A 24,521-nucleotide genomic window follows, 5' to 3' on the forward strand; every position below is an offset into this window, starting at 1 on the left:
GTGGATCAAGTGATAGGGAGTCAAAAATGAAGGAGTGGAAATTCAGACAAACGAAAGCTTTGAAGACAATAATGTTTCTATGAGCTTTAAATTAATCTCCTGAATCAGGGAAGTTTGTCTTCCAGATTACTGTAACTCAAGCTGGCACAAGTAGTGTGAGAAGAATGTGCTTGAATTCTTACTCATTTTTTCTCAAACCTTTGACTGGTTTCTATGGTTACAGAAATGCTTCTTTTAGCACTTCGCTCTTTGTTCAGGCGAAGTTGTGCAGTTCAGTGAATCTGGCTGATTAAGAAGGGCAGACAAGCTGTTGTGGCTGAACTTTAGTGCTGCAAGAGCCTTTTTTTTTTTTTTTGTTTGGTGTTTCTGGGGTTTTTATTTTGTTCTGTTTGAGAGAGATTGACAGTGTTTCTATATCTATGTGGAGTCTTCACCGATGTATTTTATGCTGAATTTTTAGGGATCAGGATCCAGCAACACTGTGTTAGGAATTCTTCCCTCTGTAATAGAACAGGTCTGAGTTCTTCATAGTGTGCAAAATGCAAAATCACAGAATGTCTTAGGTTGGAAGGGACCTCAGAGATCATCTACTCCAACCTCCCGGCCATGGGCAAGGATGCCTCTCAACTAGACTTGGTTGCTTAAGGCCTCATCTGTAGCTAAAAGATTAGTCCAGAGTGTTTCTTGTGGAAATCTGTTTTCCTTTTTGCAGACAGTCATTCACTTCTGAAGGGGTATGGGTAAACACAAAGATCAAATCAAAGTGATTAAGGAAAAGAAATATTTACATGTCTGGGAGAAAATGAAGGAGGTAGAGGAATGAAATGGGAAGCTTGAGTTGGGCACTCTGCTTCCTATACTGAAAGTCAAGTTTAGGGCAATCATTAGGATGCTCCTTGTTGTCAGCATGGGATTTTTTTTTTTATTACAGAGACTATGTTACATAGACAAAGGCACTTCAGGATTTGCTATTGACTGGATAAATCAAGACATTCTCTGGGCCAACAGGCAGAAAGGAACCATAGAAGCCACAGACTTGACTGGGAAGAAACGCCGAGTTCTTCTAAGAGACGTTGGTCGTCCCATGAGGATTACTGTTGATGCTGAGCAAAGGTAATTTTAACTAGGTTAGTAATTTCATTGAAATGGACTCAAAATATGCTAAGTGCTATGACTGTGGTTTGTAGGGTGCTGGGCTGCTCTGTTCATAGTGCATTTTCTGTAGTCCAGTATCTCCTTGAACTCTGACAAAAGAGGATTAAAGAATAATTCATATGTGAGAGGTAAATAAGGAAGAGATAAATAGAGAAGCAGATGAGAAAAGCCCACCAATCTAATGCAGCATCTATACCTCTTGGTCATCAGGGAAAATTTTGCTAGTGTGGAGAGCTAAGGGAAAAGAGGCATTGATGGTCCTTGAAGAAAACAAAGCTTCAGGGCAGCAGAAAACAGGATTAGAGCAGCAAGGGGAAGGATGCCTGCAAATGCTAGGAGTCCCTGTGCTCCAGAACAGGCATGCTTACAATATAAGTTAGGATGTTTTCTGAAAAGAGGTTGAAACTTAGTTTTCCCTCTATTTTCCTTTTTTCTTTGTAATTTGATCAGAACATTGCTTCTGAATCTACTGCTGCTACTGTATGTCATTACTAATTTGGCCTTTACAAAAGCCAAACCTCATCCAGTTTCCAGCCATTTAACTGAGAACCATGCTCACATAGGAGATTTGGTCTCAGGAGTTATCAATATAAATTGTCTTGGTAGTGTCTCCATGCTAGTTTCTTTTTAGACCTAAACCTCTTCCAATAAAGCTACAAATATTAAACCTTGAGGAGTCTTTGAGATGCTTTGTTTTGTACAGCAAGAACATGGTTTTGTTGCCACATTTCAGTTCCAGTAACACACTGTTGCAAATTTGAATTGCTTACAGAGTGTGGAAATATTTTAATATTGACTTATATGTCATTTCCTAGTACTTTTATGCATAAACCAAGCTTCTGATGCTAGCAGCATTACTAGTATTCTTTGGAGTCTTGTTGTTTGGGTAGGATTTAGAGGCCTGAACATCAACCTGTATGTGTGTATCTATATATATACATACACACACACATATATAAAATAATAGAATTGTAGACTTGTTTCAGTTGGAAATGACCTCTAAGATCATTAAGTCCATCCTTAAATCTAACACCACCATGTCCATGCTTTTCTTGAACACCCCCAGGGATGGTGGCTTCACCACCTCCCTGGGCAGCAGGTTCCAATGCCTGACCACTCTTGCAGGAAAGAAACGTTTCCTAGTCTCCAACCTAAACTCTCCTGGCACAATTTCAGTTTGTGTCATTCTAACACTTGATATTAGGGAGAAGAGACCAAACTCCACCTCACTACAACCTCCTTTCAGGGAGTTGTAGAAAGCTCCCTTCAGCCTCCTTTTCTCCAGACTGAAGAGTCCCAGTTCCCTCAGCTGCTCCTTGTGAGACTTATTCCCTACACCCATCACCAGCTTTGTTGCCCTCCTCTGGACATACTCCAGCAACTCAGTGTCTTATATATTTTTTATTTTTTCCCCCTAATTTTTCTTTTGAAGATAATATTTACCAATTTTGGAAATATTCACAAGTCCTCAAACCCACTGTCAAATGCCACTGTGACGCGTTATACAAATGGCATCATAGGGATTTATTTGCTCAATGTATGTGAAAGTTTGGAGAGACTCAGCTGTGTATATTCACCTAGGTGAGACTGACTGTGCAGAAGAGCTGTACATGTGTGCTTAGAGGGAGGCCAGTAAGATAGCAATAAACTGTAAAGAAAGTAGATTCCAAAAAGTCTATTTTTTTTTTTAATGCCCTGTGCCAATCTTTTTTGATATGAAAAGTCTAAGAGCTCTGTTGTTAATTTGAAGTGAATTATACCCTGTTTACAAGGCCATGTAGCAATAGGATAAGGGCAACGTTTTTAAACTAGAGCAGGGTAAATTTAGATTGGACATTAAGATGAAGTTCACCACAAGGTGGTGAAACACTAAAACAGGTTGCTCAGGAAGACAGTGGAGGCCCCATTCCTGGGGGCATTCAAGGTCAGGCTTGATGGTTTTCTGATCGATCTAATTGGGGATGTCCCTCCTTACTGCAGGGCAGCTAGACTGGATGACCTCTAGAGGTCTATTCCAACCCAATGTATTCCATGATTAAGCACCCCAGTATGTTTATATGCACCGGCATAAACATGAACTAAATTTGGTATTTAACAAAGTCTTCCTTCAAATGTGTGCAACTGTGAAGTCTGATACTCTAGTAATAGAGTTTCTCTGAAAAGATGTGTCCAGGTTTTAGCAGTAACAGGACTATTTTTGTAGTAATACTGTAACTATTGCTGTAAGGTTGATCTGATTTTTTTAGTGGCATTTAGAAATGTCAGAAGATAAGGATTAAGACTAAATAAAAATAGAGGACAAATACAGTAATGCTGGCAATTACCCAAGCTGTTTTTAATCTTCATTCTTCTGTCTTTCTGTGTTCATATCATTATCTTGTCACAGAATCACAGAATGTTAGGGGCTGGAAGGGACTTCAAAAAATCATCCAGTCCAACCTGCTGCCAGAGCAGGATCACCTATACCAGGTCACACAGGAATGCATCCAGGCAGGTCTTGAATATCTCCAGAGATGGAGACTCTACAACCCCCCTGAGCAGCCTGTTCCCAGTGTTCCATCACCCTCACAGTGAAAAAATTTTTCCTCATGTTTCCATGGAACTTCCCATGCCTCAACTTCTGCCTACTTCCCCTTGTCCTGTCACTGGGCATCACTGAGCAGAGCCTGACTCCATCCTCTCAGCATTCACCTTTACATATTTATAAACATTAACGAGGTCACCCCTTGTCCCTACACTGGCTTGCAAAAGCAATGCATAGAGACTATAACCACCTTGGTTTCTTAGTGTCCTTGTCTGTAAAAAGTGAATGCTAGGATTTGTCCAAACCTCCAGAATAGTGACATTTCTTAGGTACCAGGTGCTGCAAAATGCAAACAGATATTACTGAAGTGTTTGAAAATGGCAGTATAAAATTGGACTGTCTTTCTGGAAAGATGCTTTCCCCCATATATTAATAACCTATGAGAACTGTAGACCATGTAAGAGTGAGAAAAAACTGAGACAAGGCCTGATTCTTCCTGCTGGTTCAGCATAGTCTCTTGCTGGTAAGATCTAATCCATTTGGGAGCCTTTGACAAATTATTAACATAAACTTAGTAAAGCTGGATTTGTGCCACATTGCTCCATTCATATAAACTCTACAGTTTTGTGAAACCAAGACAAAATGATAATGATTCTTGGAATTTTTTTTTTTTTTTTTTTTTTGCAAAAGAAACCCAAGAAGAAAATCTAAATCCAAACATTAATAAAATGTGCATGAATGTGGGATAAATTGCTGTCTTGGAAGAACTCTTGTTAACTTCAGTCACATTGGTATATCTGGATTCTGATCAATGAGTAATTTGACCTACACTAAATTCGACTCTTTGGAGCATTGGAGCTATATTTTGACTGTGTCTTAATTTGATGACAGCACAATCTGGTTGCTATAATCATCAGGAAGGTAAAGAAATGAGAACAATAATAGAAGGGGTATTTTTAAGTTAAGCACTGAAGTGATATGTTCAGCTAGGGTTTCTGGAGACAGATTCCTCCCCATGCCTTTCCCCAGGTTTGCAGGAGTTCCCCACTGATTTGAGAGGTTGTTCCAGTCTCTTTCCCTGGCTGCACAGATGAACAAAGCAGAGAGACAGGCATTAGCCCTTCGTGGTTAAAATCGGCTGATTCCTGCTTGACCTATATGAGAGAACTTTCTCATCAATCCATTCTCCCTACGTACAGAGCCACAGAGTCTCTAATAGAAACATATTTTTTAAAATAAGAAAACAACTGTAACAAAACTTCAGTAGTAAAATTGCTTCTGTTAAATAGACAACACTTTGCTGTAAAAAAAAAAAAATCCCTTCTTTATAGAGCTATATTAAGGGGAGATGTTTATGGGGCTTTCTTGGAATATGTGAGTACATATTAAGGAAGTCTCTTGCTTTATTATTAGACTGTTAGAATAATTTCCTTTTTAAAAGACCTTTAAGACCATCGAGTCCAACCTATTAGTTTGGGTTCTGAAAGCACTGTGGTAGGACTGAAAATTTCTGTATATAGAAACAACTAAACAAGGAGTGTGTAGCAGCGATGTGATCTTGCAAACATGGAGTTTGTTTGCTGATGGTTTTTTTTGGTTCAAAACATGCCTCTCTTGTCTGCAGGCTATTATTTTGGTCTTCAGATGGCACGGTTTCTAGTATACACCGAGTGTCCCTCAGCGGAAGTGACGTGAGAAATGTTTTAAGAACCACAGAAAAAATCAAGGCCATATCACTAGATCTGGTTGACACAAGACTCTACTGGATACAACATGACCATGGGAAAGAGATTTCCCGCATTGGATCATGTGGCTATGATGGTGGAGCTGTTCGTTTGCTCAAAAATTCTGTCCGGTGAGTTTTCTTGTCAGAAATAAACCACTCATTTCCCAGGGATGTACTTAGCTCCCTTCCTCTTTCTCCCTTTTATTTTATTAGTTCATGACACTGTAAGGATTATAAAGTGTGGTAACTGTAAATCTAAAAGCACTGATAGGAAGATGGAAAGAAGTCACTGTTGTCAGGATAATACTGCCACTCAGTGCTCTCCATCTTCCAAGCTTTTTAGCAAATGATAACTACTTAATGCATAGAAATCCTCTCTGAATGTTTATTAGTGACATTTTTCTGCAGATAAAGAAGCCAAAAGCAGAGACTAAATTATTTGTCGAAGGTCACAACAGGTGAGCTCTGCTCAAGAGACTGAGCTCTGCTCAAGAGACTGAGCCTGATCAGCCTTTTCCTATCCTCCTCTAAGCTCGTTTTCCTCCTCAGGTCTGTGCTCAGGCTCTCCAGCAAGCATCCGTAGATGTTAGGAAAACTGTCCTACACAAGAGACTTGTTCCCTTCATGCTCTCTGCATGACTTGGGAGGCTGTCATACCCCTGTGCTTTTGGGTGACTTTAATATTTGACCTCCATGCTTTCCAGTGGTTCCAGATGCTCCATGGTGGGCCTGTTCTGACTGAGGTGCTCAGGAAAAAGTTACCCTGTATTACTGCAGTTTGTGTCACCATGGCAGGACCAACATATGCCTATTAGGGACTGTCAATTGCAAAAGGAGAAAAATACATGCTCTCTCTGGCGTGCTGAATTAAACACACAGCACACTGCTTGCATATGGTGAACACAACGCTAGTTGGTCCCTACCTTGCCAGCTCTTATGTTGGACTTGTCGTTACCCTTTCCCACTTTCTCCCTTGATTTGGCTGGTGTTCACGAGGGCTTCAGCATGTTCCCTGTGAACCTGGATGATATGGGTTCTCCTTTTTCTACCTGGGAAGCATAGAAAAAGTGTATGTACTGGGAAGTAGAGAACAAAATTCCCTCTTTCAGTATAATTTTCTGCTTTCCCTTTCCTTTAACACTGAGCCCTTTTATGGTTCCTGCTGCCTGCTCTAACTGGCTAGCAAACACAAACTAAATTCCTGTGATAGGAGAAGCAGCTACATGGGTTTTAGGAATGCTCTGCTCTTACCCCTCCATCTCTATTCTGACTTCCTGGGACAGTCAGAAGTGTCAGAGCAGACACTGGAAATTGGAGAATGGAGGAAATTATTTGGCCTGCATCCTTCAAAAAAAGCAGATGTCAGTTTGGCTTGCTCAGGATCATGCCCAGGCTTTTTCTGTCTATTGAGTCAGTCCTGAAACCTGTGAGAAATACAGGTTACCCATCCTGCATCTGTTTAATAAATATATAGGGATCAGGTAATGTGCCACTTTATGTTATCTTCTCTTTGCTGCAGACATCAGTTGCTTGGAATGTCTCTCTTTGCTGAGCACCTCTACTATTCAGAGATGAAATCTGGTATGATATGGAGAGCCAATAAGTACACTGGAAAAGTTGTAGTGACAATTAGCCTAAAGCCACTGTTTTTCCCTCCAGTGGAGATAAAAGTGGTACACCCATTTAAGCAGCCAGGTGCAAGAACAGAGTATCAGGATTTTGGTAAGTAAACTGTAATGACACAGCTGTTATGTGTGAGAATAATAATGCCATACACTCTGATTTTTCACAGTAATAGTTTTCCCTGACAAAACTCCAGGCTTCAGAGAAGCCAAGGAAAAGGTTTTCTTTAACTTTTCACTTAGTGTATGTGAATCCATCTGGAATATCAAACTGGAAGTGTGCTGGGCATGAACCATCATCTCATTTTGTTGATCTGAATATACATGCAGATAAATGTGATTTTTCTCCTTCTCTTCCCTTTGTTTGAAATCTTTTCTGCTAAATGTACAAAGCATACAGATTTTTAATCCTCCATGTAGATTATCTTCAATCAAATGTCTGCTCCTTTCTGGCAGTTTTATTCTAATGTGCATCTAAACACCTCTGATGATCTCGGCACTGAAGGTGTTAAAGTGCATAGTGTGCCCTACAAATAATACTTTTGCATGTCTCAATTTTGCTGTGAAATGGCTGGATTAGGAGTCAGCCTGTTTTAGACAGACTTCAAGTTGCCAGAATAACTATGAAATAAAGTGCTTTGGGTCTCTTTGATAGAGATCAGTTACCTACCCTATGAGGTGGTGCTGTCACTGCCTTTCATTGTGGATCAGAAAATGGAAGTCATTGACTATGGATATCTCATCTTCTTTGAGAATTCCTGCTGAGGCAGTAGTAGAATGTGGTGGGTGTGCAAGGGAAATAGTGTTCCCTGATCTCTGGAAGGCAGGCAGAGTATTCCTGCATTAATGGAACAGTTTTTGTCACCAGTTTTGCTTTGATATGAACGACTAAGCAAATGTCTTAGAGGCAGTTGTGTGTTGAGCAATGGCTGCAGAGCTCCCAAGGGAAGATGGCCATGGGTTCCCAGAGGTATAGGTAGAATAAAGGCATGAAGATAAAACAGTGGTTGTTTCTATGAGCAAAAATGAAACTCCTAAGTATCTCTCTTGAGCCATATCTAAGTATTTGCTATAAAGTAGCCTTTATCCTTCTGCATGCTGACCAACAAGTTTATATGACACCATGCCGTCCTGAGGCTTGGTCTGAGTGGGAACATCTTCAAGGGAATTTTCTTCTTCAAATGATTTCTTTTCAGTTAAAGAGCTGTTGAGATGCAGAAGAGAAAGCGTTTTGGGAAATCAAGTAAACTTGTAAACAAAGGAAGGCTCCATTTGGAGACAATACTTGTCCCATGCCTCCTTTGAGGAAAGCAGTCATCCTGGCAAATGGAAGCACGTTTTTCCACTGATATATTTGATGCTCTCACACAGAGTAACTAGGGAAGGACACATTCGTGGTGCAGATAGTGCCTGTGCACACATCTCAGGATTGTTTCAATGAGATTTGGAAAGCCTTGTGAGGCCTCCTTGGGTGTCAGTCACTGTGCCTGCATATGCATGGAGGGGAAGAAATCATGACCGAGAAAGGTCGTTCATGATAGCAATCTCTCAAACCTTAGGGGCTGTTGGTTGTATCACAGATGTCCTCTCCGCAGGGGTATGCAGCATCGTTTCAGTGACCCTTCACTCAACTACACAAGTCATCTAAACTTTTATCCTTCTGTCAGAAGATTAGCTCCACTTCTTCCACCAGAACATGCTGCTTTCTGGTGTTTCTCTTTCCACTGGAAAGAGGATTTTCCCACCCTGGTTAGTAAAGTACCAGTATATACTTACAATATATACCTACAGTATACACCAGTATAAAGTGGAACAGGCTGCCCAGAGTGGGTAGTGGAGGTACTCCACAAACTGAAGATACTCAAGACCTGCCTGGATATGTTCCTGTGTGATCTGGTATATGTGATCCTGCTCTGGCAGTGGGATTGGACTGGGTCCCTTTCAGCCCCTAACATTCTGTTATTGATTTCTGTGAAACTTACAGTATATACTCCTGTATTTTCAACGTGTGTAGTAAATTTTTGTATGGTAGTAAATGCTGCCTGCAGTAGGAGCTTTTTTTGCCCCCTTTTTGGTTTTTTAAATGCCAAATACCTTCTTGTAAAACTGTCTGGGAGATGATGGAGTAGAAAGAAGCTTAACAGGCTGAATCCAGATGAACCTTTTGGACTTTGCCTGCATGTTGTTTGGCTTATTCAGTGCAAGAACTGGGATGAAAGGAGGACTAATGAGCCTGGAGTACAAGTGAGATTTATAGCTGTTCTTACAACTGAGAAATCTGGAGATAAAAGCATACCTAGGCTAATTGGATGTTCTGAAGAAGCCAAGAAAGTGTATAATGCAGTGTAGTGTCAGCTGTGAATTATCAGGCTTCTTTAAAGCTGATAGTGAGTGAGTTCCTTCAGATGAAAAGGAACTGAGAAGTTCTCAACTGACACAATTTGATGTTTTGCTGGAATTTGAATTACTTACTGTACCACTTAAATTCCTCATGTCCCCTCTTTCTCTCTCTAAAGACTTTCCTGGATTGGTCAGGGACAACAAGTATAGTGAAGAGCATTTGTTGAGCAATGTACTTGCTGTAACCCCACACGAGAACTTTGGCATGGCAGTATCTGAATGATAGCTTCTTATTTACCTTAGCTCCATTTGACAGCTAACCCTAGATTTGATGGCAGTATGTGTATTTGTAAATGCCTACTGGAGTGTTCTTCACACTGTTATTAACGGCTCATGAAATGTCTTCATTACCTTAGAATCTCAAAGAATGCCTCTGGAATTTTTTTTCAAGGTTCTTCTCTTGCAGATTAACATTAATGTCATGATAGTTTTTTGGAAGGAATTATCTTGTGTTTCTTTCCAGTGTAAGATACCAGCAACAGACTATTATCTCACAACATCCATCCCCATATGAGAGGTGATGTGAGGGAAAACACCCAAAAAACCCAAACTAGAAAATGTCATTCATAAGCCTTGTTCTTCCAGAAAAGATTACCTTAAAATCTTTGTGATTTATAACTTAGTCACTGTTCATTTAGCACTCTGAAATGTGATTTAAATTTTTTAATTTTTAAACTTTTTTTTTTTCTTTTTATGTTTTGATTTGGCTGTATTGAGATTTTAATGATTATTCCATTTTAAAAAGTAATATTTTCTTGAGGTTGCACAGATGGCAAAATTGCTTCTGTTATTTCTTCTGTAACTCCTGGATGTCTCAGGAACAAGTTATTTACCATGAATGAAGTAGTGGAACACTGGAACAGGTTGCCCAGGGCAGGTAGTTGAGGCCCCATCCCTGGAGATACTCAAGGTGAGGCTCGACAGGGCTCTGGGCAACCTGATCTAGTTGAGGATGACCCTGCTGACTGGAGAAGGGGTTGGACTAGATGACCTTTGGAGGTCCCTTCCAACCATTCTGTGATTCTGTAATGGTACAAGTAAGGGCCAAAAACCCAGCACCAGTGTTAAGCACAAGAAGCAGCAGTGAATGTGGTCTTCTTTCTGGTTTGTATTGTGTGATTGCACTTCCACTTTTGTTTTTCTAATGAATTATCATAGAATCACAGAATGGCTTGAGTTGGAAGGGACCTTAAAGATTATCTAGTTCAAACCCTGCTGCCATGGGCAGGGACACCCCCATTAGACCAGGCTGCTCAAAGCCTCATCCAGCCTGGTCTTATGCACCTGCCTTGGAAGATTAGAGACCTCATTACTATATATTCCTGATTCAGTTGCAGCAGGGACAAAGATTCAGGATCCAGTTCAAAACTAGTTCTACAATAAAGGTATTTCATGATAGTGGTCTTTTAAACCTCAGGGGTTGTTGGCTGTGTTATATATGTCCTCTCCACAAGAGACAAGACTATGTAAAATTCAAGTCTCTCCAGAAGGTAACATGCTCAATAACATAGATAAAATCCTAGTTATCCATTCTTCATTTCTCATTTGGTGGTATAGATGTTGTGAGAGAAGACAGTTTGGTGCAAATAAGTGCAATGTCAATGATTTCACTCAAGCTGAAGAGTCTGTCTGGGAAATTATTTCTGTCTTTTATAGGTGTGATCTTTCATTCCACTACATGGCTAGCATTTTCTCTTCTGTGGCTAGCAGAAGACTAAATGGCAGGCTCCAATATTAGGCTGCTTTCCATCTCTTGGAAGTTAGAGGGTAAATTCGAACTAGCACAAGAAAACTGTTGACATACAGATTTCTTTGCCTGTATTAGGCCATGATTCCTTGTGTGTCACACCAACAGCCCAGGGCAAAGAGAGAGCGTTGTGTGTGGGTGGCTGCATACCCACATTCAGTAGCAGCAGTTCAGCTATTCTTAGCTTGGGAAAGGGGCAAGCAACCCCAGAAGGGCAGAAGAAGATTAGGAAGATTAAAACAAAAATAATAGTTTGGGAGACAAAAATAAAACCATGAGTGTTGCATATCTAGGAAAACACCAGCTCTAAAATGTAGCTGAGCATCTGCAAATCCCTCCCATGAAAAGGGATACTGGAATACCTGTTTGCCTTTTTCTGTGAAACAGGACAAGCAGGAAGGCTTCTGGGGATCTACTGGGTACTTTTATTTCTGCCTCCTTTGAAGATATTTTGAGTATATCTGAGTTAAATCTGAGTTCAAGATTGTATTTCTCATAGTCAGAAAGGAGGATTCACTCCATGACAAAGACTCTCTAGACTATAGTAATTGTCCTTGTCCAAATGAAACTTATGGTCTTTTTATTCTGTCCAGCTGGGGTGTTTTTTTGCTAAATAATGTGACACCTGAGCACTGCTTTCTGCTAATCATTTCCAGTCTTTGTGTACTCTCTCTCTTTTTAAAACTCTCTTCTATCCCTTTTTGAATGTATGCTCGCTCTCTTTCTCTGTCACCTTCTTCTTTTTGAGTGTTTTATAGGCCCTAGTAAAAATTAATACTTAGCAGGACTGGTGGCTTATGAAGCCAGCTATAATTTTTACAGTGACTTTTTGGCCTAATTTTACCAATTAAAAAAGAAAAGTAATTTTCAATTAAAAAGAGCTTTCTTGGGTTGAGAAGACAGCACATCCCTGAGTATCTTTGTTCAAGACAGTTTTTCCTTGTGTGTTGATATGGTAAGAACTGGATGACATTTGTATGACGTTTGTTCTTCCAGAACGGGGAGTCTATGATCTGAACAAAGACAATTGCAGAAGAAGAATCTGCAGGCCAGACTGGAAGTCTCTTCAGCTTAAATGTTCAAGTGGCTTTATTTTAAGTCGAAATAAACAGTTCTGTGAAGGTAATACTTGAATGTCCCCTCAGCTTTGTTCCATCACATGAAAAACTTTTTCTGTTCTTTTACTTTCTTATATCTCTACTATGAAGAAATACTCTGAGGCCATAAATTCCATTTCAGTGAAATTCCATTTCCATTATGCCATTTCAGTTTTGTGCCCTTCCAGGTTCTGAAATAATCTATAAGGAGACCAGTGAAAATGCTATTCTTAAGAGAAATTTTGGTCCTTGCCTGAACAGTTAGAGGAGCATTAGATAAGGAGACATGCTCATGAGTGCTTATTTAACTTTTAAATTAAAAAAAAAAAATAAACAGATGTGTTACCATAGGTGAAACATTGAAAAACCCTGTAAGTCCCACTTTCAAAAAAATATACATATTCTTAACAAGCTTCTAAATGTTTTAATCTGGACTGTTTCAATAAAAATCTAACATTGCTAATAATAGTAGTTAACATATCACTTTGAGAAGCATTGTTTTACTACATGACCAGATTTGAAAAGACTTAAAGGCATCAAAACTCCTAGCCTACAAGATTTCCAGACCTGCCTGAGCAGCAGCAGCCATCCAGGATTCAGGACATTCACCAGGATTGGTTTCTGAATGCCAGCTTCTATACCACTTCTGTGTTTTGGGGATTTTACTGAAGTCATGTTGGAATAGAATTTTGTTACAAGAATTTTTATCCAAAGATAGGGAATTTTTTTTTTTTTTTTGGTGACTAAGATTTAACTGACACTGGAATCCATATGGGAAGGCACAATTCCAGATGTTCTCCAGGCACCTATGCTGGACACACACCCTGGGTAGTTTCACTAGAAGGTTTTAAAAGCTTGTTTGAGTAAGATCTGCAAACTTCTTGTGTTTTTGTTGTTGTGTTTGGGTGTTTTGGGTGGTTTGTTTGTTTTGTAATTTATTAGGGAAAATATATTTCTTTCAAGTGAATGGGAAAAAGAGGTGTTTCTTGGGAACTGTTAATTTGTTTCATTCATCTCATGCCCTGACACTGGTGGTTGACACTTTAACACAGCAAGTCCTTCTTTTGGCAGATATCAATGAATGTGGCTTCTGGAATCATGGCTGTACTTTGGGCTGTGTGAACATCCCTGGTTCCTATTACTGCACCTGCCCAAGAGGTTTTGCTCTGCTGCCTGATAGGAAAACCTGCCATGGTAAGCAGCAGTAAGGCACAAATGCTTTGAGTATCACGTTGGAGAGAGTCCTGGTTTAATGCTGGAATTGCTGAAAAGTTTTGTGCATTGCATTGCTTGCTTCCAATCCCTCATTATGTAACTAGGATCAGCTTAAACTGAGTGAACCAAACTCAGATGTCATGTTTAAGGAAGTGTGAGTTACACGTGAGTAATCAAGTGTGAGCCTCTTCAGGAGCAAAAAAAAAAAATCTCAGAGCATCACGTCTCCAGAGAGACCTCTGCTCAGATGAGGCTCTGTGGCACAGTCCAGATGGATAAGCAGTTACAGCTTTTGAAATGTGGTCTCTGAATCCGGCTCACTCTATCCTGCAGAAGAATTTGCAGTTGCTGAATGAGCATCATCTTTTTCTTTTTCTTTCTTTTTAGCATCGCTATTGTGCATGACATGAATAACATGAAATTAACGTGCATCTGTTCACAACAAATAAGACACATGGAAGTATTCATAAAATTATTTTCCTGGGGATCTGCTGCAAATATGTTGGTTTTTTTTTTTTTTTTATGTATCAGTTAAATTGTGTATAATAAGTGTGCTTGAGAGAACTTAGCCATGGGATCATAGGATAGGATCATGGGATGTTAGGGGTTGGAAGGGACCTTCAAAGATCATCAAGTCTAACCCCCCTGCAAGAGCAGGACCATAGTATTTAGCACAGGTCACAGAGGAACACATCCAGATGGGTCTTGAAAGTCTCCAGAGAAGGAGATTCCACAATCTCCCTGGGCAGCCTGTTCCAGTGCTCTGTGACCCATACAACATAGATATATACCCGTGTACTCATGTGACATAAGTATGTGCATCAGGAAACTCTCTGAAGCTGAATAAAGGTGAATAAACTAAGTGCAGGGAATAAAGAGAAGTGGAGGGAAAAAAGATGAAGGCCTGCCAGTAAGCTTCAAGAACCATAAGTTAGCCAAACTAGGAGTCAGGGGTGAAAGGATTCGTTTGTCTTTATGCAGCACTGTGTATAGTCAGCCTGCAAATGAACAGAGCCTTTCCAAAATAAGTCTGGAACATAAAGTGTGAACTGAATTAAAATTTTTAGGATATTCCCAGTCACTTTTATATTTCATAATGAAGTGAAACTTAGGCACAAAGATCTTTCCACTTGTTTCCATGGAAATAAAGCATTGGTATATGCCTCAAGTAGATGTGCCATTACACACCAATGAGTCTTATCCAGTTCAGTCTAGATCATGGCAGGATCAAGACCTAGGGTATGGTAAATATCACTATCAGCAAATAAATGTAGCTCTAGACTCTAACAGACTCTAGCAGTCAGTCTATATCTATTTTAGACCTCCAAGATACACTTCTCCCACCCTATTAAGAGGGAACAAGGATCAGGTTCCATTGACCCAAATGTAGAGGTCCAGGGTGTGTGCAACAGCTGCACAAGGCAGCCAGATGTGACAGAAAACCTATGGCAGACCTGCAGGCAGAGACTCTTGGAGGTGGGATATCCTTTTAGATATCCTTTTTTTTTTTTTTTTTGTCCAAAACAACAGTTAGGAACTGTGCAGCTCAGTTCTACTCTGGATAACTAGCTTGAACTATGAGACTGAGTTTTGAGTGGCTCAAATTAGATAGAAAATAACATTTTTCTAACACAGGCTAGGGATGCAGCATGGACAGTGTAACTCCTTAAGTACTGCAGCACAAGGCAGATATGTCACCAACTACACAACCTGAGAAAGAGAGATGCAAGGTGAGAAATCCACATGCTGACCAGATGTTTTGATACTTTGTGGTCCAAGTCATTTACTAAACTCTTTTGACTAAAGCTGCCAGCTCTGGTCAGAAAGAAACACAAGACCAGCTCTGTGCTTAAGGAGTTAGAACAATCCAGTCCAGGGCATAGTTGCCCTGGAGAAGGAACATTTGCAACAGCTATGCTCCATTTAAGCCATTTTAAAAAATGGCAGCTGTGGGAAACTTACATTAGTTCAAATCACCCAGTGGATGTTGCCCTATAACACAAGAACTGACCTCAAGAAATGCAGCACTGCAGTACAGAAAGTGGAAGAAGCATATCCTGTGAAATTGCATTAAAGAAATACTACCAAAAATGTTGACGCTCCAATAGTTAGAAAATAAAGGAAAGCTATTGCCAGGACCTCAGATGGTTTTGCTCCCACATGTCACTAATGAGCATAGCTTTACTTCTGGAAGGTTGATCTCCTGTTTTCATTGAGTTTTCTTCTAACCAGTTTTTCCTCATTCCTTTTGTGTTTTATACTTATGCTTTTAGTACCACTTCCTTGTAGCTTTCCAAACCTGATATATTTTTTTTTTGCATTTCAAGAAAAGAAAGTTCTCTAAATTATTTCTATTTTGGTAACACATCTTAATATAATTTTGGAAAATTTAAAGCTTATCAGTATAATGGTTTTCAAGACCCAAGAATTTTGGCTTTCATGCTCATTATAATTAGGAGAGAGTGGGGGAAAAAATTGTAGGAAGGAAAAAAAGAAAGCAAAGCAAACCAAAGCATAAAATCATGGAATTGTTTTGATTGGAAAAGGCCTTTAAGATCATCAAGTCCAACAGTTATCTAACTCTACAAACCTTAGAAATAAACCTCAGAAAGACCACAGAAGTGTTGTAATCTTAATATCACATTTTAATTTTTGTTTTTGTTTTGTTTTGTTTTACCTTTTTTTGGCTTTTTAAGAAAGTGTTAACATGTCTTTTGTGCAAAGTAGTAAAAATCTATCGTAATTTAATTGTTTTTTTCTTTCCTTCTTAAATTATTGTAGAGTTAGTTTTCTGTACAAGGAATGACACTGAATGTAGCCATGGTTGCCTTCAAACATCTAAAGGGCCTGTTTGCTTTTGTCCTGAGGGATCTATACTCAAAATGGATGGCAAAGCATGCACGGGTAAGTAACTTTTTTTGAAGCTGTAGTGACTGCCAAAATGCTTATTCCTGGCACTAAGAGCCAGAAGTGAACGAAGGCATTTTTCACTCATTTTGCACAGTACAATCTTGTCATGATTGTATAAGATAGGAGGCAATGGAATGTCAGACACTTTGAAAGCTGAGAAGAGCGATCTTCATCTTCATTTTTTAATAGATGTTTTTTAGCAGCAACATCCTGGGTTTGCAGACCAAATTCTTTTGTTGTCAGCACAGATCAAGGCATCTCCCAGATGCATGTTGCAGGAGACATTTAAAATTTATGTTCGAGTGGAAATAAAGGTACAAAATTAGAACTTGGGTGAAAACTGAAGATTATTGGCATTATGCAACTCAGATTCAGATTCACTTTAACTTAAAGCAATTTCCTCTCATTACCCACAGATGGAATTTTTTGCAGTCAGAATATTTGAAGCTGTTACACCCACTAATCTGTCATTCCCCAGTCCAGCAAGCTTTCCAGATTCAGGGGACTGTATCTCTCAAATCTTTTCAATTTTAGCAATCAAGATAGCTCCATTCCTGCCAGCCTTACACCTTGAAAAATCCCCTTCCCCTTTACCCCATTTACATATTGTGTAGATTTAGTCAGCGTTACTGTTTTGCTAGGTACACTCCACTGAGTAAGCTCAGGTCGACGTTGAAGCTACAACCACTGTACAGCCCCAAGAATGGTTTCTCTTTGTATGAAGTCTTGGTTCGTTGTATTAAAAAGTATTAATTCACCATCCTAGCCTAATGAACTACTGGGGAGAAAATGGCATTAATTTCCTGTTTCTTTATACGGAGAGCAAAATCTGATAAAATTTGCTACTTTGTTGTAGATGGGATGAGATCTACAAAGGAGAAAGAGTTCTCTGAAACAACAAACAAATGGAAACCCTCTTCATATACCCCACCCCATCACCTTCCCATCTTAACAATCATAGAATGGTTTGTGTTGGAAGGGACCCTAAAGACCACCTAGCTCCAACCCCTGTCATGGACAGGAACAACTCCTGCTAGATCAGGTTGCTTAAGGCCTCATCTTGGGTTGTGAATTTTCAGGAAAAGCTCTGAAAGACTTTACTACTAATTTGCTTTCACTTCACTAGACTTCTGCTTTCATCAGGAGACCTTCCAGTGGATCTATCAGTGACTGAGATGCTTTGCACTGCAGAAATCTTAAGCAGAGTGAAGCATTCTCATACATTTGGTTATTGGTTTTGTTTTTATTTTTGTTTTTCTTATAATGGCAAAGTTAAATGTCTCAAATATTCTGTTTAAGGTTGTACATCTCCAGACAATGGTGGCTGTAGTCAGATATGTTCTTCTTTAAGTCCATCCTCCTGGGAATGTGCTTGTTTTCCTGGATATAAGCTTCAGCGAGACAGAAAGCACTGCTCAGCTATAGGTTGGTATCTTGGTATGCCTGTTTATTTCTGCTAATAAAAGCAAAAATATTTTAGAGTCCTTTAAAGCTAATTGCATAACTGGAATGCAATTTTTTTCACTATTTTAAAATTATTTTGTCAAACTTGGAATTGTTTGGAAAATAACCTATTTAGTAAACACACCAAAACTACCACCAGTATGTATGGTTCAGTCTCCCTCAGAGAATATCTGGTCTGTTACCCACCTTCTGCACTTCATTCTGGGCTCCTGTACTGCAGAGTTCTGCCTGTAGTAGTCAAGTTTTTGTGCCTTCATATAATTGTGGGTTGTGGTGGGTTGAAAATTACCCCCAACATTAATTTTGCTAGACCAGCTCAGTAGAAGCAAATGAAAGCTGTATATACAAGCAAATCTACAGTCTACAATGGAATGCAATGAATATGTACAAATATACAGTATTTACAGGTACTTACAATTAACAAGCAGCACTAGGACCCTCCTGGACAAAGACCAGGGCAGCTGCAACAGCTTCTCTCTCCCTGCCTCCCCCTTGCCCCCTTGAACAAAAGCAATGAGAGAGAGAAGCAGAGATATTAGCCAAAATAAAAGCAATGCAGTCAAAGTCAATAAAGCCAGTTAGTATCTCCCAGAGTGAAGGAGTGAGAAGAGAGTGAAATTGTTTTGGGAACCAAATCTTATGGGAGATATTTCTCCAACAGAATTGTTTAGAACAATAATTATTTTCCTTTTTACACCCAATAGTGATTTATTTACATTTTTACTGCTTTCTGCTCAAGATCTGTGAAAAATTTGAAAGGCATAGTCTAAAACTACCACGTGGGTGTAGTTTCTGCCCAGTGTTACAGATAGGAGGTTGAAACATCTACATTTGGAGAACAGGGCAAGGAATCATCTATTGAAGGACTTTCCTAGGATGATATTTCTTCTTCACTGGCCCCAGGAAGCCCAGGCAATTGATGTGTATGTTTGAGAAAAGGACAGATCCTGATGAACAGCAAGGTATCAGCAATTGCTTGAGAGAGGGGAGGTAGGAGAAGCTTGTGGTTTATTTTAGGAATAAAGGAAAAGCCTTGTTTTTTTTGAAGACAGGATTTTTCTTGCTTTCACTGTGACAGGCAAAATGTGCAAAAGTCAAGTGTTCTGGCACTTATGGTGATGCTATGAAATGAAGAGGGAATATTGTCTTGAGGTTAAGTGAACCAGAGTGAAACACAGCAAGGCTTGTGGCTGCCTTTATCACATATTTTGAGGCTAACCTTGAGCAAGGCACTGATGCTGAAAACCTATATTCATGTTTAGTTTTCCTTTCTGAGGCAAGTGGAATGTAGAACAAGTGCCTTCATTTCTTTGTGCTTCTGTTCCTTCTTGCCTTCTATGGTTAGCGGTTAAAACATTAGCTGGGCAGTAATGCAGTCTGGAGATGACTTTGAACCTGGTGTAATTAACATGTGTGCAAATTTTCATCCACAGGTCCTAAGCCGTTCTTGTTGTTTGCAAATGGCCAAGATATCCGCCAGATCGGTTTTGATGGAACAGATTATGCAAGTTTACTTGACTGGCAGATGGGAACAGTCTTAGCGCTGGACTCTGACCCGGTGGAAAATAAGGTAAGGCATTAAAAACCAGAGGATTTTGAAGTGTTGCAAGGACAAAGGGATTGGGCTTTCATGTGCCTTAACCTTTCTGCTGTCAGTGATCCAGATTACATGTTGTGCTGCTCGTTGTTCTCTTGCCTGTCCAGGAGTACAACTGGTATAGGATGAAGACACTAGTTGAACACTGAGTTTCATCCTTTAGTTACCAGTTCAGTGTGCTTTGTACATTGACATGGCTAGTTCACAGAGAAATGGGATTTCTAAAGTCACTTTAGGTATAACTGCAAATACAAAGAATTTTTGTGTGATTGTTAGTTTTCTCTCTTCAGATTTCAGCACTGTTTTCAGGAAACACGTTGTGCTTTTTTCACCATGTAGCTGTAAAAGCAACACTTTCGTTTTTTCCTGTGGAGCTACATCCAGTCATCACTGCTAGGAGTAATCTTCACAAGAATTAATTCCTGTATTCTGACTGTATTGAACTAAACTGCTGAATGATCACTGGGTTTGTGGCTCTTACAAAAATGTATTCCTCATGTTACAAGATATTGCTGTTGGAAATGGGAATCTTTTCTGCATAAAACGTTGTTTGAGGCCACTTCCAGTGTCCTACTCCTTGTCTGCAGAGTGGAAAAGGAGTTCAGCTGTGCTTTGATAACCCTTCTGCGGCAGATAGTTATTTTTTCCCATGGGGAGACTTATTTACACTGTAAAGTGGTATAAAAAGATAATGGATGGTGCAGTGAAAGCTGATGAGCAGCTCAGTTAAGTTGCTGGAAACATCTCAAAGCCTGGATGGACACAGCTAAACACATGTGAATGTTACCAGATCCGTGTTAAGGGAGGACTGTTTCAGGCCCTGCTGGAACATTGCCACTTGCTCCTGAAATAGGGAGTCAGCAGTTGTCCTGTGCTGTGCCCAGCATAAATCAGCTTCCCCAGTGACACTGGGAGCGTGCTCTTCTTCCGCTGCACTGGGGTGGAGGTAGCAGAGCCAAGGTGGGGTGATGTGCAGGGCTGTAGCGGTCTGGTCCTGCTGGCACAGAGCTGAGGTCCAAGATGAATTAGCTCAGCACTGCTTTGTGCTCCTGTGGTAACTGAATTAGCTGGTCTGTTGCTGGGGGCATCCCTCCTGCTTTGTTCAGCCCCATGGTTAGCTTTAAAACAAAGGTGTTTGCTTTGTTGTGACCACTTGCAAAGAAAGCTTCTGCATTGCTTTGCATACCCTTTTGCCATACAGTGTTTGGCTCCCTTTGGATACCAAATATGAGACTTTTCTTTCTCTTCATCCTTGGAAAACACAAACCTACTGTCCTCACCAGCAGAGAACTTTTATTTTGACCCAAAACTAGGAAGCCGGTTTCAGATATATTAGAGCCTTACAGAACAGATACTTGGTAAAAAAATCAAGATAAGCACAGGCTGAAAGAAGGAAAAAATAGAAGCAAATTCTCTAACTCCTTTTCCCTTCCCACCTCCTTGACACAGACACACACAGACACGCACAGGCACACTACTACACTCTTCTCCTCACTTCCCCCTTTTAAAAATGAGCTGCCAGCCAAATGTTAACACGCTTCTTTTTGCCTGCTCTTACTTTTGCTTCCTCAGCTATGCTTCATGTGAGGTAACTGCTTGCTGAAACACAACCACAGGATATTCAGAAGGCTGTATATAGGGCAACCAGGATTTACAGCTAAGCACAAGCTGCCTGTAGAAGTCATCCTGGTTGAAGGCTAAGTGTCTTTTTCCTTGATCAGGGATCACAGGTTACCTCTGCAGCTTTTGGTTAACGAGCAATTCAGGGAACTTCAAGATGGAAAAAGTTATTTTAGCAGTGGATCTATAAGACAAGGGAAATAGAGCAGAAAGTGAGAAGGGAACTAATAACATCTCATCTATTATTTCTCCACAGATTTATTTTGCCCACACTGCCCTGAAATGGATAGAACGAGCTAATCTGGATGGCTCACATCGTGAAAAAGTTATTCATGAAGCTATAGACATAGCCGAAGGCCTTGCTGTGGACTGGATTAACCGTAAATTGTACTGGACAGACAGAGGGTACATGTTCCACAGGGCATCTATGTTGGAGCATGCCATAAAATATTTGGAATAAATGACTGGTGATACAGAAATAGCTGAGATATCACTCTAAATACAGGCAGGCTTTGCATTCTGTTTGGCTACTGTAATCTCAAGTATACACAGTTGGAAGGTTCTTTAAAACTGAGATGCTGGAAGTTCACTTCGAGTCTGCTATTGTATTTTTATCTTTGTCTTTCCAAGAAGCAAGGGTTTGGACTCAGTTGCAAGGAATTTGAAGCATGTGATACCTATATGCATATATTTATGTGCACATGTGCATGGGAATATATGTGTATGCACTTGTACTTAAAGATATACACTGTATGTCTGTATATATAGGTATATCTCTGTGTGTACATATATATATATACACATTTATATATATATAAATAATGAGTATTACTGAACTGAGTACATCTTGGGCAGAGTCAGAATGTTGTTGACAACTGGAATCATGCCCCTTTAAGCTAATGGAGGGTCTTTGTCAATCATCTCTGATAAAAGAGGAATGAGCACTGGCAGATAATGTGACTTCACATTTCATCTGATGCCTAACATTATGTGCAGAGAGAAACAAAAGTGACCTGTGGTGAAAAGACAATGTCAGATCAGAACATGTAATGAATACCCCTTAAGAATGGTCACAAATAGTAGAGGTTAGAAGGGTCCTCTGGAAATTTTCTAGTAAAAAACCCCTGTCAGAGTGGGTTCACTCAGAGCAGGTTGCACAGGACAGCCTCCAGACAGGCTTTGAATGATCCTGGAGAAGGAGACTCCACAGCTTCTCTGGGCAGTCTGTCCCAGTGCTCTGCCACCCTCAAAGTAAGAAAGTTCCTGCTCATGTTTAGGTGGAACTTCCTGTGTTCAGGTTCATGCTTCTTGTCCTGTTATTAGGCACCACTGAAAAAAACCCCTGACCCCATCCTCCTGACCCCCACCCTCAGTCTTCTCTTCTCCAGTCTAAAAAGCCCCAAGTCCCTCAGCCTTTCTTCATGAGAGGTGTTCTAGTTCCCTGATCATCTTTGTAGTTTTTTCCTGTACTCTCTGAAGCAGTTCCCTGTCCTTTGTGAAATGGGGAACTCAGAACTCATGCCCTCGATACTTCAATACAAGCCATAATTTATGAATCAAACCAACAGTGGTTTTGAATGTCCAGATCACCCTCCATCTCCCTTTCAAATATGCTGCTAGTCTGTCTCCTCACTGGTAGGTACCATCTCATCTACATGATTGGGTTCCTGTACCAGCATACCAGTGTCTCATGTGAAATGGGAAATCATGGTGCTCCCCTTTGTAAGACAAGAGCCAAGGGTGTAGCTGTGAATTTGCATCTGCTTCCTCCTTCTTGCTCACTGCATTTACCTGTTTATAGTCCAAAGCTGCACAAATTGATTTCTTTTTCCAACTTTGCCTGGCCTTTCTTTGCAGGTTCAGATAGGCATGAAAAGCTGTAGGCTTGCTTTCAGGTAGAGGCTGATATTTATCTGGCAAAGTGAAGTTTGTAGCAATAAGTACAGTTTTCTGGAAAAGTGGTTAGGAGATTGGCAGTGCAGATTCTATACATGACTCTGTCATAGATTTATGATCATAAGGATCTTAGCTTCATTCTTTCCTGTCAGATAGATACAGTATGTCAAATGCATGGTGATTTCTGTTTGAAAAATGCTATGTAAAAGTACTATTTAAAAAATAAAATAAAATAAATCCTTATACATTTGATAATGCCACTGAGTTAGGAGCTTTTTTCCCTCCTGACTCCCCTTAAAGCTAACAGTTATGTATTAGTTATCATACTTCCAACTCGTTATTTGCCCAAAAAAGGAGAACTTCATATCTCCTGTGGAGCAGCAGGTATTCTATCATCATGCTCTAGAGGAGATAACATGAATTACTTGTTGATAACACAACTAGACATCCCACATTACCAGAATTATTTCTTGTCATTGTAAAGTTATTTATTGGTTTTGTGCTAGACTGAATCAGTGCAAAAACTTAGTGTGTTCTGCCTGAGAAAGTATTTTTAAAAGATAGCAGGGAGGACCTAACAGTGCTCTGTGTGTGTTACAGGAAGGCATGCATTGAAGGAAGCAACCTGGATGGAATGCAGAGAAAAATGATCATCTGGGAGGATATCTCCCAGCCCCGAGGGATTGCCATTCACCCATTTGCTAAGTAAGGAGTGATAAACGTGGTTAATTTTGTAATGCCTGGGGAGGCTTTTTAAAGATGAGCATGTCAGCCTTGCCTTTGGGCAGTCAAAAAGTGCATCAGTCTCAGGATAGCCATTGCGCTGCAGAAGTGTGAACTGCAGTGTTCTGTTGCCGGGATCCTTCTGTGAGTTGAGATGTGTTCATTTCTGATATGGATTTGCCAAAACTTCAGGAGCATTAACGACACTGCATGCAGTTTTTAAGCTGAAGAAAAGCATCACAGAATCATAGAACATTAGGGGTTGGAAGGGACCTCAAAAGATCATCTAGTCCAACCCCTCCCAGAGCAGAATCACCTAGAGTAGGTCACACAGGAAGGTGCCCAGGCAGGTTTTGAATATCTCCACAGAAGGAGACTCCACAGCCTCTCTGGCAGCCTATTCCAGTGTTTCATCACCCTTACAGTGAAAACGTTTTCCCTTGTGCTCACATGGAAAAGCATGAGCTACTGAAGTCACCCTGACAGTTGTAAGCACCACACTACAAACTTTGATGATTTCATATGTATTAGTGTGGAGAAGGTTGTCACTTCTAACCAACACTTCACTACAGGAAGGATGGAGAGGAACTTTTCACAAGGGTTTCCAGAGATAGGAGAAGAGGAGGAAGGTTGTGGATGCCTTCTCCTTGGAGGGGTTTAAGGCCAGGTTGAACGAGGCCTTGATCAGCTAAGCCTAACTGACATCCATCCCTGCCCATGGGGATGGTTGGATTAGATGATCTCTAATGTCCCTTCCAACCCAAGCCATTCTATGATCTTTCTGGCCATGTTTCAATTTCTGAAGAACCTAAACCAAATTTGCTG

At 40.2% G+C, this 24,521-nt stretch overlaps 1 protein-coding gene across 1 annotated transcript in view; it reads left to right on the forward strand.

Moving 5' to 3' along the window:
- Positions 1 to 24,521, forward strand: part of EGF (epidermal growth factor) — a 65,238-nt gene that overhangs the window by 12,222 nt on the left and 28,495 nt on the right. Inside the window, exons 4-13 of the mRNA XM_054383097.1 lie at positions 932 to 1,113; positions 5,304 to 5,534; positions 6,925 to 7,127; positions 12,171 to 12,296; positions 13,343 to 13,465; positions 16,268 to 16,390; positions 17,696 to 17,821; positions 19,294 to 19,430; positions 21,334 to 21,482; positions 23,574 to 23,678. Coding sequence (XP_054239072.1) covers positions 932 to 1,113; positions 5,304 to 5,534; positions 6,925 to 7,127; positions 12,171 to 12,296; positions 13,343 to 13,465; positions 16,268 to 16,390; positions 17,696 to 17,821; positions 19,294 to 19,430; positions 21,334 to 21,482; positions 23,574 to 23,678 — 1,505 coding nt within the window. The remainder of the gene's footprint in view (positions 1 to 931; positions 1,114 to 5,303; positions 5,535 to 6,924; positions 7,128 to 12,170; positions 12,297 to 13,342; positions 13,466 to 16,267; positions 16,391 to 17,695; positions 17,822 to 19,293; positions 19,431 to 21,333; positions 21,483 to 23,573; positions 23,679 to 24,521) is intronic.

Source organism: Indicator indicator, chromosome 8 (genome assembly GCF_027791375.1).
Source record: "Indicator indicator isolate 239-I01 chromosome 8, UM_Iind_1.1, whole genome shotgun sequence".
NCBI lineage: Eukaryota > Metazoa > Chordata > Aves > Piciformes > Indicatoridae > Indicator > Indicator indicator.